General features: G+C 39.6%; 1 protein-coding gene across 15 annotated transcripts in view; it reads left to right on the forward strand.

The window, feature by feature from the left end:
• The window catches only part of RIMS1 (regulating synaptic membrane exocytosis 1), a 492,278-nt gene that overhangs the window by 230,138 nt on the left and 249,485 nt on the right, over window positions 1–12,655 (forward strand). For all 15 annotated transcript variants that reach the window (XM_040349940.1, XM_040349925.1, XM_040349926.1 and 12 more), the window contains 3 exons: window positions 721–833; window positions 8,464–8,594; window positions 8,784–8,955. In XM_040349940.1, coding sequence (XP_040205874.1) covers window positions 721–833; window positions 8,464–8,594; window positions 8,784–8,955 — 416 coding nt within the window. The remainder of the gene's footprint in view (window positions 1–720; window positions 834–8,463; window positions 8,595–8,783; window positions 8,956–12,655) is intronic.

Below are 12,655 nucleotides of genomic sequence, written 5' to 3' on the forward strand. Positions count from 1 at the left end.
CAACTACAGAGCAACAACATTTTCAATCAAGCGCATTAACAGCAGCCTGCACTTTTCTTTCTGTGCAGGTTTCCTATAGGTAACTACTATAAACAGATGTTTCTCTCATGCAAAGTTTTGTCTTAGATGCAAATAGTCATTATTGCCCATAGAATACATTCAGATACAGAGATTCAGTTTACAGTTGTTATTTTTCTGCAAATCAGACAGACTTGATCTGGGGCACATTGACAAATAAGGCTAATTGTGTTTCTACAAAATTCACTGTAGTTTCATTATTATAAACCGGTACATGGCTTTATAATGGAACACATGGCAGCATAAGTGGCTGTGACAAAGTACAGAAATAGCAATGGCAGCAGCACAATTTATCATTATTGCATACATTTCATTCAGTTATTTCGTAACCACTTGAGCCCTTAGCACCTCTTTAAAATGGCAATAGAATAGTAGCTATGTGCCCCAGTGCTGTTTTAAAGTGGCAGCGGGGATCTGTGGATCCAAGTGCAGGCAAGCACTGGAACCACTGGCTGCCTTTGACATCTGGAATACAGTGCTATGCCTAGGAGCTGATACAATCAGCTCCTGAGCTTCGGATGCTTTCACAAAGTTCTTTAAATGTGGAATTCAAGTGAGTAATGCAATACAGTTTTAGACTAAATTATAATTGTTTTGCTAATGCAGATCATTTAATGTAATCCGTGTTTCCATATGTGTAAGGTTCAAGTTCTTTTGAATCTCAGAAGATGGACAGGCCTTCAATATCTGTTATATCTCCAACCAGCCCCGGAGCACTTAAAGATGCACCTCAGGTCTTGCCAGGGCAGCTGTCTGTAAGTATATGCCTGTATATCTGGCAATGTTTGTGTGACATGTTTCATTAAAAAGGTCACTTAAAACTGAACTCCAGGCAGACGGCTAAAGACTCAGTGTATATGGGAACTATTTTACACACCTAACAATTTTTAATTGTGTGTAGCTGATCTTGTGAACCAATCACCCAACCTAGCCCTTACTGGCCAAGCTTCAGTGCTTCTTTGCAGGAGGTTAGAGAATACTTTTTAATGAAGATTACTGATTATATGGTGTTTTGTTTTCTCCTGGAGTTCAACTTCAAGTATGTTAACAACCATGGCATAAGCTGTTAATCAGAGTTTTGGGATTTCCCACTTTCATTCTGTCTAGGTGGCAATGGTCATTGCGACAAACAGGGGGGACACAGACTGTAATAACATTTTTGACAAATGCTTTAATTTAACCCTTCCCCAAAACTGTGTTTTGCTCTAACATGCTGTACACTTCCAGCATTGCTGGAAATACAGCCAAGCTCAATGAACTTTGGGATCTTTGATACCCAATTCCCCATTTCTACAGCTAAGCCTCACAGGCTTGTATACTCCAGTGCTCTGTGGTGGAACCGCTGTCCTCCGGAGTGGTTGGGTGCCAACATTTTACCCTGTAGGAGGATTTATCAAAGATTTATTTTAGAGAGCTCCCTACATTTGCACTCTCCCTGCTCTGGCTTTCCTCTTTTTTTCTCCTTCAACTCTTCTGCTACTTTGGTTGAATTAATTTTTTTTGGGTACCTAATTTTGTATTTGAATGCCACTGGGATTTTTTTTTTATAATATATAGTATATAACTTTAAGGAAACATATTTTTCCTTTGATTTTTAAAGTGTTTTAAAGCACCTTCCATGTGACGGTGCTGACCAATTTGAATCTGTCTGGTCCATCCTGTCAGTGCTGGACAGAGAGTAGAGAAAGGAGTGGGGATTTCAAATTCTTGGAGTAGAGAGGCTTGCAGGAGCCTTGAAAGCTCAGGATTGCGGGTAGCAAGTTCTGCGGGTCTGGGGGGTGTATGGTGTATGGGGAGTGGGCTGGGGGGCGGTCCAGTGTTAAGTAATCTTTACAGATTTTCTGTAAAAATTAACTAACATTTCAAATATAGATATTTATAGGTTTTGGAATCAGTGTGCAAAGTGCAGCAATCTACAGCATGCATTCAGAAATGTATTTCCCCTAATCTGACTCCAGTGAATAATTGTACCCTTTGAGTTTCTGTGTTTCTTTTTTTTGTAGTAATTACCCAAGTTATACATATTCATAAACCGATTTACCTTTGAAAAATTCAGTTCTAAGAGATATACAAAGTCAAGCAATCCATAGTAACCAATCAAATTTTCAGATTTTAGTTTCCTCAAGTTAGTTGAGAAATTAAATCTAGATTATGACCATGGGTTATTTTTAGAAGAATCAATTAGTCAGAGGATTGGGAAGACCACCATATTTTATACTTTGTAGGCTAATTTTGATTGCCTAATTTATCCTCTTAATCTCTAAATTGCAATTTATCACCAGTTTGTAACTTCTGGCACCTGAAAGACAGTTTATGTTTACAAAATATCATATTTGCTCAATAAAACATCATTACTGTACTTTGCAATATCACACCTGTAGTCTCAGATCTGGAATGATGGTGCAAAGAAAAGAAACAGATTGAGAACTACCTGACATTATGTATTAGTAAAACATATTATATATTAAATTAAAGCGGTATTAAACCCCAAAACAAAAATGCTTAGATGTGGTGGCTTCATTCATTTGTTTTTTTTTGGGGGGGGGGGGGGGGCTTTTTTCCTTTATTTCACCAGGTGATCCAGCCAGTAACACACACCCTGTTTTAGGCTGTCTACATTTTGGATGAAGCAATAAAGTAGACACCTTCAGACAGCAGTAATGTAAGTTTGCGGAGAAGGTAGTGTTAGACTAGCATATTTAGATGGACTTGACTAAAAAAAAAAATTAAGCTTTAAGTATAACTAAAGGCAAAACTTTTTTCATTTTGGATATAGTTTGGGACGGTTTTTGCCATCTGTGTCCCATCCGGCTGGTTTTACATGGGCGGTCTCTGTAATGCACATCTTCCTGTTCAGCGTGGGATCACTCCACTGATCCCCACTAAGCAGGTGGATGACAGATCCATGTCCGCTCCACTATGCAGAGTAGACACGGACACAGCCCCACTGTTCTCTATGGGGTTGTCAGATGAAAATGGACCACCTGTCCGTTTCCATCTGTCATCCGATCCGCCAAATGGATGGGGAATGGATCCCCCACCTGGCTGTTTTTGGCAGACAGGATCGGTTTCGGATGCCGGTGGGTGCAATGGCTGGTTTGATCATGTGTGCCTGAAAAACTGATAGGCAGACTCGATCAAACCACTCGTGTGAAACCAGACTTATGGAGATTTCCCTTCCTGTCCCATAGCCAAAACAGGAAAAGAGAGGAAATCGCTCCAAAGTGAGATAATCCAGGGGTGTCCCCTGGGTCACCAGAAATATTCCCCATTAGAAGATTTACCCTCTATAACTTTTCTGATGTCAACACAAAGAATTTGGGATTTTCTTTTACTTTCTTTACCAGGACAAATTGCAAAACTAAAAAAAAATGTTTTGCCTTAAGTTACAATCTAACTTCAGTTAACGCTTTTTTAAGCAGCTACAGCAAACTGTTTTTTTTCCCCCTTTTGGGATGAAGCATTTACATAAATTAATAAAAGACAATCTTTATAAAGACCCCTGTCCATTTTAAATATTTTGTCTTGACCCTCTAATTGTTACCTTGTTTGGAAAGCTTGGTCTGTTAAAATAAGTTGAAAAATAACATATTTCCTAGCTGGATCACGAGGTAAAAATAAAGAAAAAGAACCAAAAAAATAATAATAATTCAGCCACCACATCTATGAATTGGTAAGCTGCAATTTAAATAAAATGTTTTTGGGTTTCGTATCGCTTTAATATAAACAGTAGGCAGTCAGGCAACAGGGAAATTATGTATTAATAATAATAATAATAATAATAATAATAATAATACAAATAATTTTTTATCCAAGCTTAACAGAACTTTCATCCAGTATTCACACATTTTTCAGTTGAATCCAATTTAAAAATGTGTTCATATTGCTTGATAGGTCTACAAATATTAGGGTAAACATTTTTTTAAATAGATCCATACCTGTTGTCATGAACATGAATTGTGCTATACATCTTCAAAAATATACTCATATTAAAATCATAGGAAAAAAAATCTCCCTTTTTTTTTACCCCTACGAAATCTATTTTCATTTCAAAAAGCTTTTCATTAGTTCTTCTAGGAAAATTGTGCATTAGACACTGTCGCCTTCAGGGTAAAGTGCATTTCATAGTGTGTGCCCAATATGTGTCATTCACATTGCTAATAGCATTTTTCTTAATGGGTCTTAAAACATTCTCGGACTTTAGAATTGTTTTTTTTATAAAAGTTAGACAAGCTTGTATTCTTTCGCATTAATAAAACTTCAACAAAAATTATCACTATATGGATATTTAGTTTCTTCTTGGGATGGAGAGGCCCTTTACAAATTACCATCTTTTTGATATTGCCTTTTTTATAATGCTTTATAAAGCTTTTTTTTGTCATTTTTTACTGTTTTAATCAGCACAAGAGAAATGTAAAAATGACTGGGGGATCAGTCAAGCAGCTGTTAGCAAGTTTGTACATAAAGTCCAGAGTGTTTCTGGACACATGCACCTAGCCAAAAAGCTTGACAAAAAAAAAGAGGGCAAGCACCCCTAGTTACCATTTCACTTAAAGTGTACCTGTGCCCAGACTATTAACATTAATGTATTCATATATTTTCTAACAAGCAGTAAAAGAGCTTTAAAACAAGCCCACAGTGACCTCTATGCTGTACTGCAGAGACTGCAGAAAAAATACCCATTAATATAAATTACATTTTTCTACTCTCCCATCAGTGTAATATAAAAAAATGACACCATGGCCTCATTTATCCATTGCTGGGCTCTGTTTTCCATGTTTCACCTCATGTGGCAAGACCATTTTTAGAATTTTTCACTTTTTTGTCATGTTTCACGTACACTCAGGCCCCATACACACGAGAGGATTTATCCGCAGATACGGTCCAGCGGACCGTATCCGCGGATAAATCCTCTCAAAGATTTCAGAGGATTTCTATGCGATGGCGTGTACACACCATCGCATTGAAATCCGCGCTGAAATCCTCTGCCGATGACGTGTCGCGCCGTCGCCGCTATTATGACGCGGCGACGGGCGCGACGCTGTCATATAAGGAATTCCACGCATGCGTCAAGTCATTACGACGCGTGCGGGGAATCCCTTTAGACGGATGGATCCGGTAAGTCTGTACAGACGAGCGGATCCATCCGTTGGAATGGATTCCAGCAGATGGATTTGTTGAGCATGTCAGCAAATATCCATCTGCTGGAAATCCATCCCAGGGGAGATTTATCTGCGGATAAATATCCCACGGAGTGTACACACCATAGAATCTATCCGCTGAAACCCGTTTGCACGGATTTATCTGCGGATAGATTCTATGGTGTGTATGGGGCCTAATACATTAATTCAAAATGAATGAGAAATTTATAAACAAACACCATAAACGCATATTGTATATACCAGCATAATTTCACAAAAGGAAAAGTATAAACCAAAGTGTATTACATAAAAGTCAATACATTGGTGAAAATCAATCTAGCAGCCGCAAAAATCAGTATTCAATCTCTTCAAATGTGTTCCACCTCATTCTCACTCCACCATATTATTCGTATGAGCTTACCACAAATAATGTGACCCTCAGGGTATGAGATGTCAAACAGCGCTGAGTATCTACATCAATCTGTGGCAGGTACAAGAGCCGACATTCCTCCAGCCCCCAAAATTCTACCAAGTAATGCTCAAGGAAAAGAAAAAACAGCACCGGCTTCCAATAGTGTAAAATCCTGAATAATTCTTTATTATAACAGTTAAAAACACTTACAAAATGCAAAGGGCAATTGACAAAATTCCAAGCAGTTGAACACATGCATGGTGATGTCACGACCTCTGGCTCTGCACTGCGCTTTTCGTCATCAGGTGCAAGGAAGGATGGAGTACTTTATCATTTATTAATTGATATAATAAAGTGTTAATGCAGGTCAGTCTTTTATATTTTATGATCTAATGCCAGGTCTTACTTTGATCACTTGGTTTCAGCAGCAATTTTTAAGAGAACATAGGTGTTTTTTTACGATTTTTTTCTTGCACATGTAATTCTGACCCACCCCTCTTAATGCTTTTGAGGTTACTGAGCAGACAGATCTTTCAGACACATATTGTGGGACTGTGTGTAATTCTGGATCAGAGTTTTACAAATGCTATACACAGTTACAAATATATCTTTTTGCAAGGACCCTTAGGCTTCATGTACACTAACCTACATTTACCGCTGCCATGGGAAAACACAAAACCGCGCTGCAATTTATGCCACAATTTGCATTTTCCTCGGCCATGGTAAATGTAGGCTAGTGTACATGAAGCCTAAGGGTCCTTGCGAAAGGATATATCTGGCCGCCGGTCAAAACATCCCTATCCTAAAAGCGCTATTTCCATGTTCATGAGAGGGAGGTTGAACCTCACCTAAACGCAGTAGCTCTCAAACTCTGATGAAAGCCTATGTGTACATAGCTTTCCCAAAAAATGCCAAAAGCTCCTAAATGCAAGTTTAGGAGCTACTAGTGTAGGCTAGCGTACATGAAGCCTTGCAAAGCCCTCCTACATTGGCAGCCTGCGAAGTGCACAAACACTCAATTTAGGTGTTTCACACATCCTCATGGCAGCAAAGCAGGTCATAGCTCATCCCTGGAGGACTCCAACCATCCCGTTTGCTGAAGTCAAGCACAGAGTTTCTTAAGTGATGATTTTTGAAAAACGACTGCCCCCAAACTAAAAAGATGTCTAAGTTTCATAAGATATGGAAGCTGTGGATCGAGTCCTATATGCCACCTTCTTTTGATCCAAAGTCTCTGGATCAAAAGAAGTTGGAGGGGGAGGAGTTAGTCCCCTTGTTGAGAACTTTCACTCTTTCTCCCCACTTTGCTTCCTCATCACCCTTTTTCCATCTCCTTTTCTCACCAGTCTCTTCTTCTTCTGTTGCCGCTTCATGCGGCTTTGTTATACTAAGTTTTTGCTGAGGTAAGGGGTGGTCCTGTACACCATTGGTGGAGCAGTATCCTGTACCATTTCTCTTCTGGTCTTGGTTCTATGACACATCCTTCTTTTTTTTTGTATTTTGTTCTGTTGCCTGTGAATCAATTAACTACAAGTCTTATCTGTCTCCACCACTGCTTGTAGTTCTCAATGATTTGCAAAGGTGCTGGTGAGTGCACTCGTAGTTCATTGATACTTCCTACAATTTTCCTCCAGCTTACATAACAGTAGCGCTAGAAACGCTTAAAAATAAGATCAGTACATGTAGTCTGTGTACAAAAGTCATAACATTAAGTCATATGAGCTAAAAAGGTAATGAAATGTGATGATCAACCAATTGGTAATAACTAGAAAATAGAACAGAGACGCAAAGCCTCCAAAAACACACATAATATAGGTCCATGAATCTGAAGATATAATGCCAACAGGTTAGCCCGGAATGAAGGTCATGTGATATGCACAGGGGAAATACCCTCAGATCATACTAAAGAAACAACGAGAAAGAAATCAAGAAAAGAAGAAGAAAAAAAGGAAAGAAGAGGGGAGGGGTCATCTGCTCAGACAGTTCCATGGTCACATTCTACAGCCTCGACACAACTTCAAGTGTCAGGTCTCAAGAAGGGAAGAGTCAAAACCAGGTGGAAGGAAATGGTCTACCCAGGGCTGCAAAACTTTGCAGTGTTTTGGGATTTCCTACAACTTTTAAAGAGAGAGCCCAGAGTGAGTACATTAGGTATTGGCAATAAGCTGTAGGCAGTGTCTGCAGGAGAGTGACGTTGCACCCACAATTTGCTGATCATGGGTGCAATGCTCTGGCAGCTCCTGACAAAAAAAATGTAATTGCACATTTATTTACCTGCACAAACATGTGCATTTAATTTTTTATTCTTTTTTAAAGGTGCACTTAGCCTTTAATGAACATTTAATAAACAAACAACAGGGTGCTACTGATGTTGCAGGTCCTGTGGTAGCTGTGTAAATGTTTATCAAAACAATATTTTCAATACAAATACACTGAAATCATTATTAGCGCTCACAAACACAACATAACTTACAAAGGGCCTAAGGTTGAATTTATCCATAGTTCCTGCAGCTACCTAGGCCAATGATGGCTTTTTAAGCTCTTATTGCTTGTTAAGAATAGATCAATACTATAATATCTATAATATGGGCTCAGGTACACTTTATTAAGAGAAATTATAACTGAACCTGTTTGTCTTCTCAGCCCATTCAGACAACCACTTCTGCTGGCCAAACACATACATATGTAGCAGCAGAAGAATAAATCACAGTGAAGAATACACATGTTTGACAGAACAGAGTGTCATAATATTCTGTATGTCCTGCTTTTTAACTGCTGTCATTTTTTAATTACAGTGTATGCCCATCTGATATTAATATAATTGTATTTTAGGTAAAATTGTTGTATGATAAAGTAGAACATCATCTAATAGTCACTGTGTTACAAGCAATAGACCTTCCACCCAGGCCAGATGGACGCCCAAGAAATCCCTATGTAAAAATGTATTTCCTTCCGGACAGAAGGTAAGAATTTAACATAATGCTGCTTTTCTTTTAAATGCACAAGAAAGAGACATACATAGCTTTTATGTTTCTCTTAAGAACGGTTTCCTTCAAGATCAATAAATACATTTAAAAAAATGCTTAACTGCAATCATAACAGCTGCCACTAGATGACAGTATATAACTTTGTTCTATCTTTTCTTTTAACAGCGATAAAAGTAAAAGGAGGACCAAAACAGTGAAGAGGAGCTCAGAACCAAAATGGAACCAAACATTTGTTTACTCCCATGTGCATCGTAAAAATTTTAGAGAAAGAATGTTAGAAATTACCGTGTGGGATCAGCCTAGAGTACAAGAAGAGGAAAGCGAATTTCTTGGCGAGGTATTTGTGAAAATTATTGAATTGCTTGATGACAATTGCTATAAGCCATATTCAGACAGTGTAACATGGTAATAATAAAACATGTAGAATGTTACGCTAACCATTAGACAAAATAAGGTACATCATTTTTTCATCTTTTTTTTTTTTTACACAAAGACAAAGAAATTAAGGGGAAAAAATATCCCTTACTGTGAGTGTATGTGTATATACAGTGCCTTGAAAAAGTATTCATACCCCTTGGAAATTTCCACTTTTTTTCATGTTACAACCAAAAACGTAAATGTATTTTATTGGGATTTTATGTGATAGATCAACACAAAGTGGCATACCGTATTTATCGGCGTATACCGCGCACTATTTTGCCCTGAAAATCAGGGCAAAATCGTGGGTGCGCGATATACGCCGATACCCGCTTTCCCGCCACGAGTTTGAATACTGCGCCCGCATATAGCGAGCGCAGTACACTCGTGAATCTTCGGGCAGTCTCGGCGTCTCTCGTACTGACGTCCTGACGTCCTGAGCGTACAGGACGTCAGTGCGAGAGGCGCCCGAGCCTGCCCGAAGATTCACGAGTGTACTGTGCTCGCTATATGCGGGCGCAGTATTCAAAGTCGTGGCGGGAAACGAGCGGGAGGACGACGCAGAAGGACGCCGGACCCGCCGAAGATGGACACCGGACACGCCGAAGATGGACACCGGACCCGCCGAAGATGGACACCGGACCCGCCGAAGACGGACGCTCGACCCGCCGAAGACGGACGCCGGACCCGCCGAAGAGGACACCCGAAGCCGCAGAAGGACGCCGGACCCGACGAGGCCGCAGATGGACGCCGCGCAAGACACCAAAACTGTAAGTACAAAAAAACAAAAAATCTTTTTTTCCCACAGGATTGGGGGCCACTTTGGGGGTGCGCGGTATACGCCAGAGCGCGTTATACCGCGATAAATACGGTAATTGTGAAGTGGAAGGAAAATGCTAAATGGTTTTCATTTTTTTTTTTTACAAATAAATATGTGAAAGGTGTGATGTGCATTTGTAATCAGCCCCCCTGAGTCAATACTTTGTAGAACCACCTTTCACTGCAATTACAGCTGCAAGTCTTTTGGGGATGTCTCTACCAGCTTTGTACTTTTTAGCTTGAGCGTGACATTTTTGCCCATTCTTCTTTGCAAAATAGCTGAATCTTCATCAGATTGGAAAGAGCGTCTGTGAACAGCAATTTTCAAGTCTTGCCACAGATTCTCAATTAAATTTAGGTCTGGATTTTGACTGGGCCATTCTAACACATGAATATGCTTTGATCTAAACCATTCCATTGTAGCTCTGGCTGTATGTTTAGGGTCGTTGTCCTGCTGGAAGGTGAACCTCTGTCCCAATATAATTTTTTTTTTCATACTCTAATTCCGTGTACACACGGTCGTTTTTTGTGATGAAAAAAACAACATTTTTAAAAACGTCATTTAAAATGACCGTGTGTGGGGAAAACGTTGTTTTATGTCTTCTGAAAAACGACGAAAAAAAAATTCGAACATGCTTCAATTTTTTTATGTCGTTTTTCAAAATGTTGTTTTTTGTGTCATTTAAAATGATAGTGTGTGGGTAAAACGACGTTTAAAACGACGTTTTTAAACCCGCGCATGCTCAGAAGCAAGTTATGACGTGAGCTCGAATGGAACAGAGTGCCGTCGTACGTGCTGAACGTAACCGTGCTTAACTAGAGCATTTTGAAAAAACGATGGTGTGTAGGCAACGTCGTTTTTTAAAATGAAGTTTGAAAAATGTCGTTTTGTTTCATGATAAAAAACGTTGTTTTATTTCATCACAAAAAATTACCGTGTGTACGCGGCACCACAGGTTTTCTTCTAAGATTGCCCTGTATTTGGCTCCATCCATCTTCCCATCAACTCTGACCAGCTTCCCTGTCTATGCTGAAGAAAAGTATCCCCACAACATGATGCTGCCACCACCATGTTTCACAGTGGGGATGGTGTGTTCAGGGTGATGTAAGTTTTCTGCCACACATAGTGCATTGCTTTTAGGCCAAAAAGTTACATTTTGGTCTCATCTGACCAGAGCACTTTGTTCCGCGTGCTTGCTGTGTCCCCTACATGGCTTCACCCAAACTGCAAACTGGACTTCTTTCATTGAACAACAACTTTTTTCTTGCCACTCTTCCATAAAGGCCAGATTTGTGGAGTGTGGACAGATTCTCCCACCTGAGCTGTGGATGTCTGCACCTCCCCCAGAGTTACCATGGGCCTCTTGGCTGCTTCTCTGATTAATGTTCTCCTTGCCCGTCCTGTCAGTTTATGTGGGCGGCCATGTCTTGGTAGGTTTGCAGTTTTGCCATACTCTTTCCATTTTCGGACAATGGATTGAAAGTGCTCTGTGAGATGTTCAAAGCTTGAGATATTTTTTTATAACCTAACCCTGCTTTAAATTTGTCCACAACCTTATCCCTGACCTGTCTCGTGTGGTCCTTGACCTTTGTGATGCTGTTTGTTCACTAATGTTCTCTAACAAACCTCTGATGACTTCACAGAATAGATACAATTACACACAGGTGTACTCTGTTTACTAATTAGGTGACTTCTGAAGGCAATTGGTTTGGCTAGATTTCAGTTAAGTGTATCAGAGCAAAGGGGGCTGAATACAAATGCACACCACACTTTTCAAATATTTATTTGTAATAAAAAAAATAGTGTTGGTCTATCACATAAAATCTAAATAAAATACATTTATGTTTTTGGTTGTAGCATGTAAAAAATGTTGAAAATACTCTTTCAAGGCACTGTGGGCCAGATTCACAAAGGAGATACGACGGAGCATCTCAGATACTCCGTCGTATCTCTCAGAGTATCTATGCGACTGATTCATAGAATCAGTTACGCATAGATAGCCCTAAGATCCGACAGGTGTAATTGTTTTACACTGTCGGATCTTAGGATGCAGTACCGCGGCCGCCGCTGGGGGGAGTTCCTGTCGTAAACCAGCGTCGGGTATGCAAATTAGGAGTTACGGCGATCCACGACGGTTTTTCGCGTTCGCTACTAGTCTAGTTTCCCGTTGCAAAGTTAGTGGTCGTTATGTGCTGTATAAAGTATAAAGTATGGAAAAAAAAACAAGATGCGCTACACATAATAAAATATAAACATGTGTCCAAAAACAAATGAAATAAATCATCCGTGAATAATATGTGGAATATAAATGAACAGCAAATATCGAAAAAAATCCTTAATGGAAACAAAAAAAGTCCTTTCACCAGTGATTATGAAAAGAAAAGTCCATATTGGTAAGTGACAATCCAAAAAGAAGAGACCTCCACCAAACGAGTATTGAATCTGCTTACCAGATTCCCGGTGGTCTCTTAATTAAAAGAAGACCCCAGGTAGCATGAAGATTTTAAACTCTGCAGAGTCAAAGCTTGAAGGACAATCAGGACAACGATCTCGGTTGCACTCCAGTGTTAGGGGATACGGTGACCATACCACATAGAAAACATAGGAGGCCACAATAGTGTAAATCCGTAAAGAATTACTTTATTTAAAAGTTAGTAACAAAAACACACTTACAATTTAGCAGTGTTTGACAGGCTTATCAAGTTAAAGCTCCGGCCGGAAGCAGACCAAACAGCCCATCAAATGGTGTGGAAAATATGCAGACAACGGGGGGTGATACCGATGTGAAAGCACGTACCAC

Source organism: Rana temporaria, chromosome 4, assembly GCF_905171775.1.
Source record: "Rana temporaria chromosome 4, aRanTem1.1, whole genome shotgun sequence".
Taxonomy (NCBI): Eukaryota; Metazoa; Chordata; class Amphibia; order Anura; family Ranidae; genus Rana; species Rana temporaria.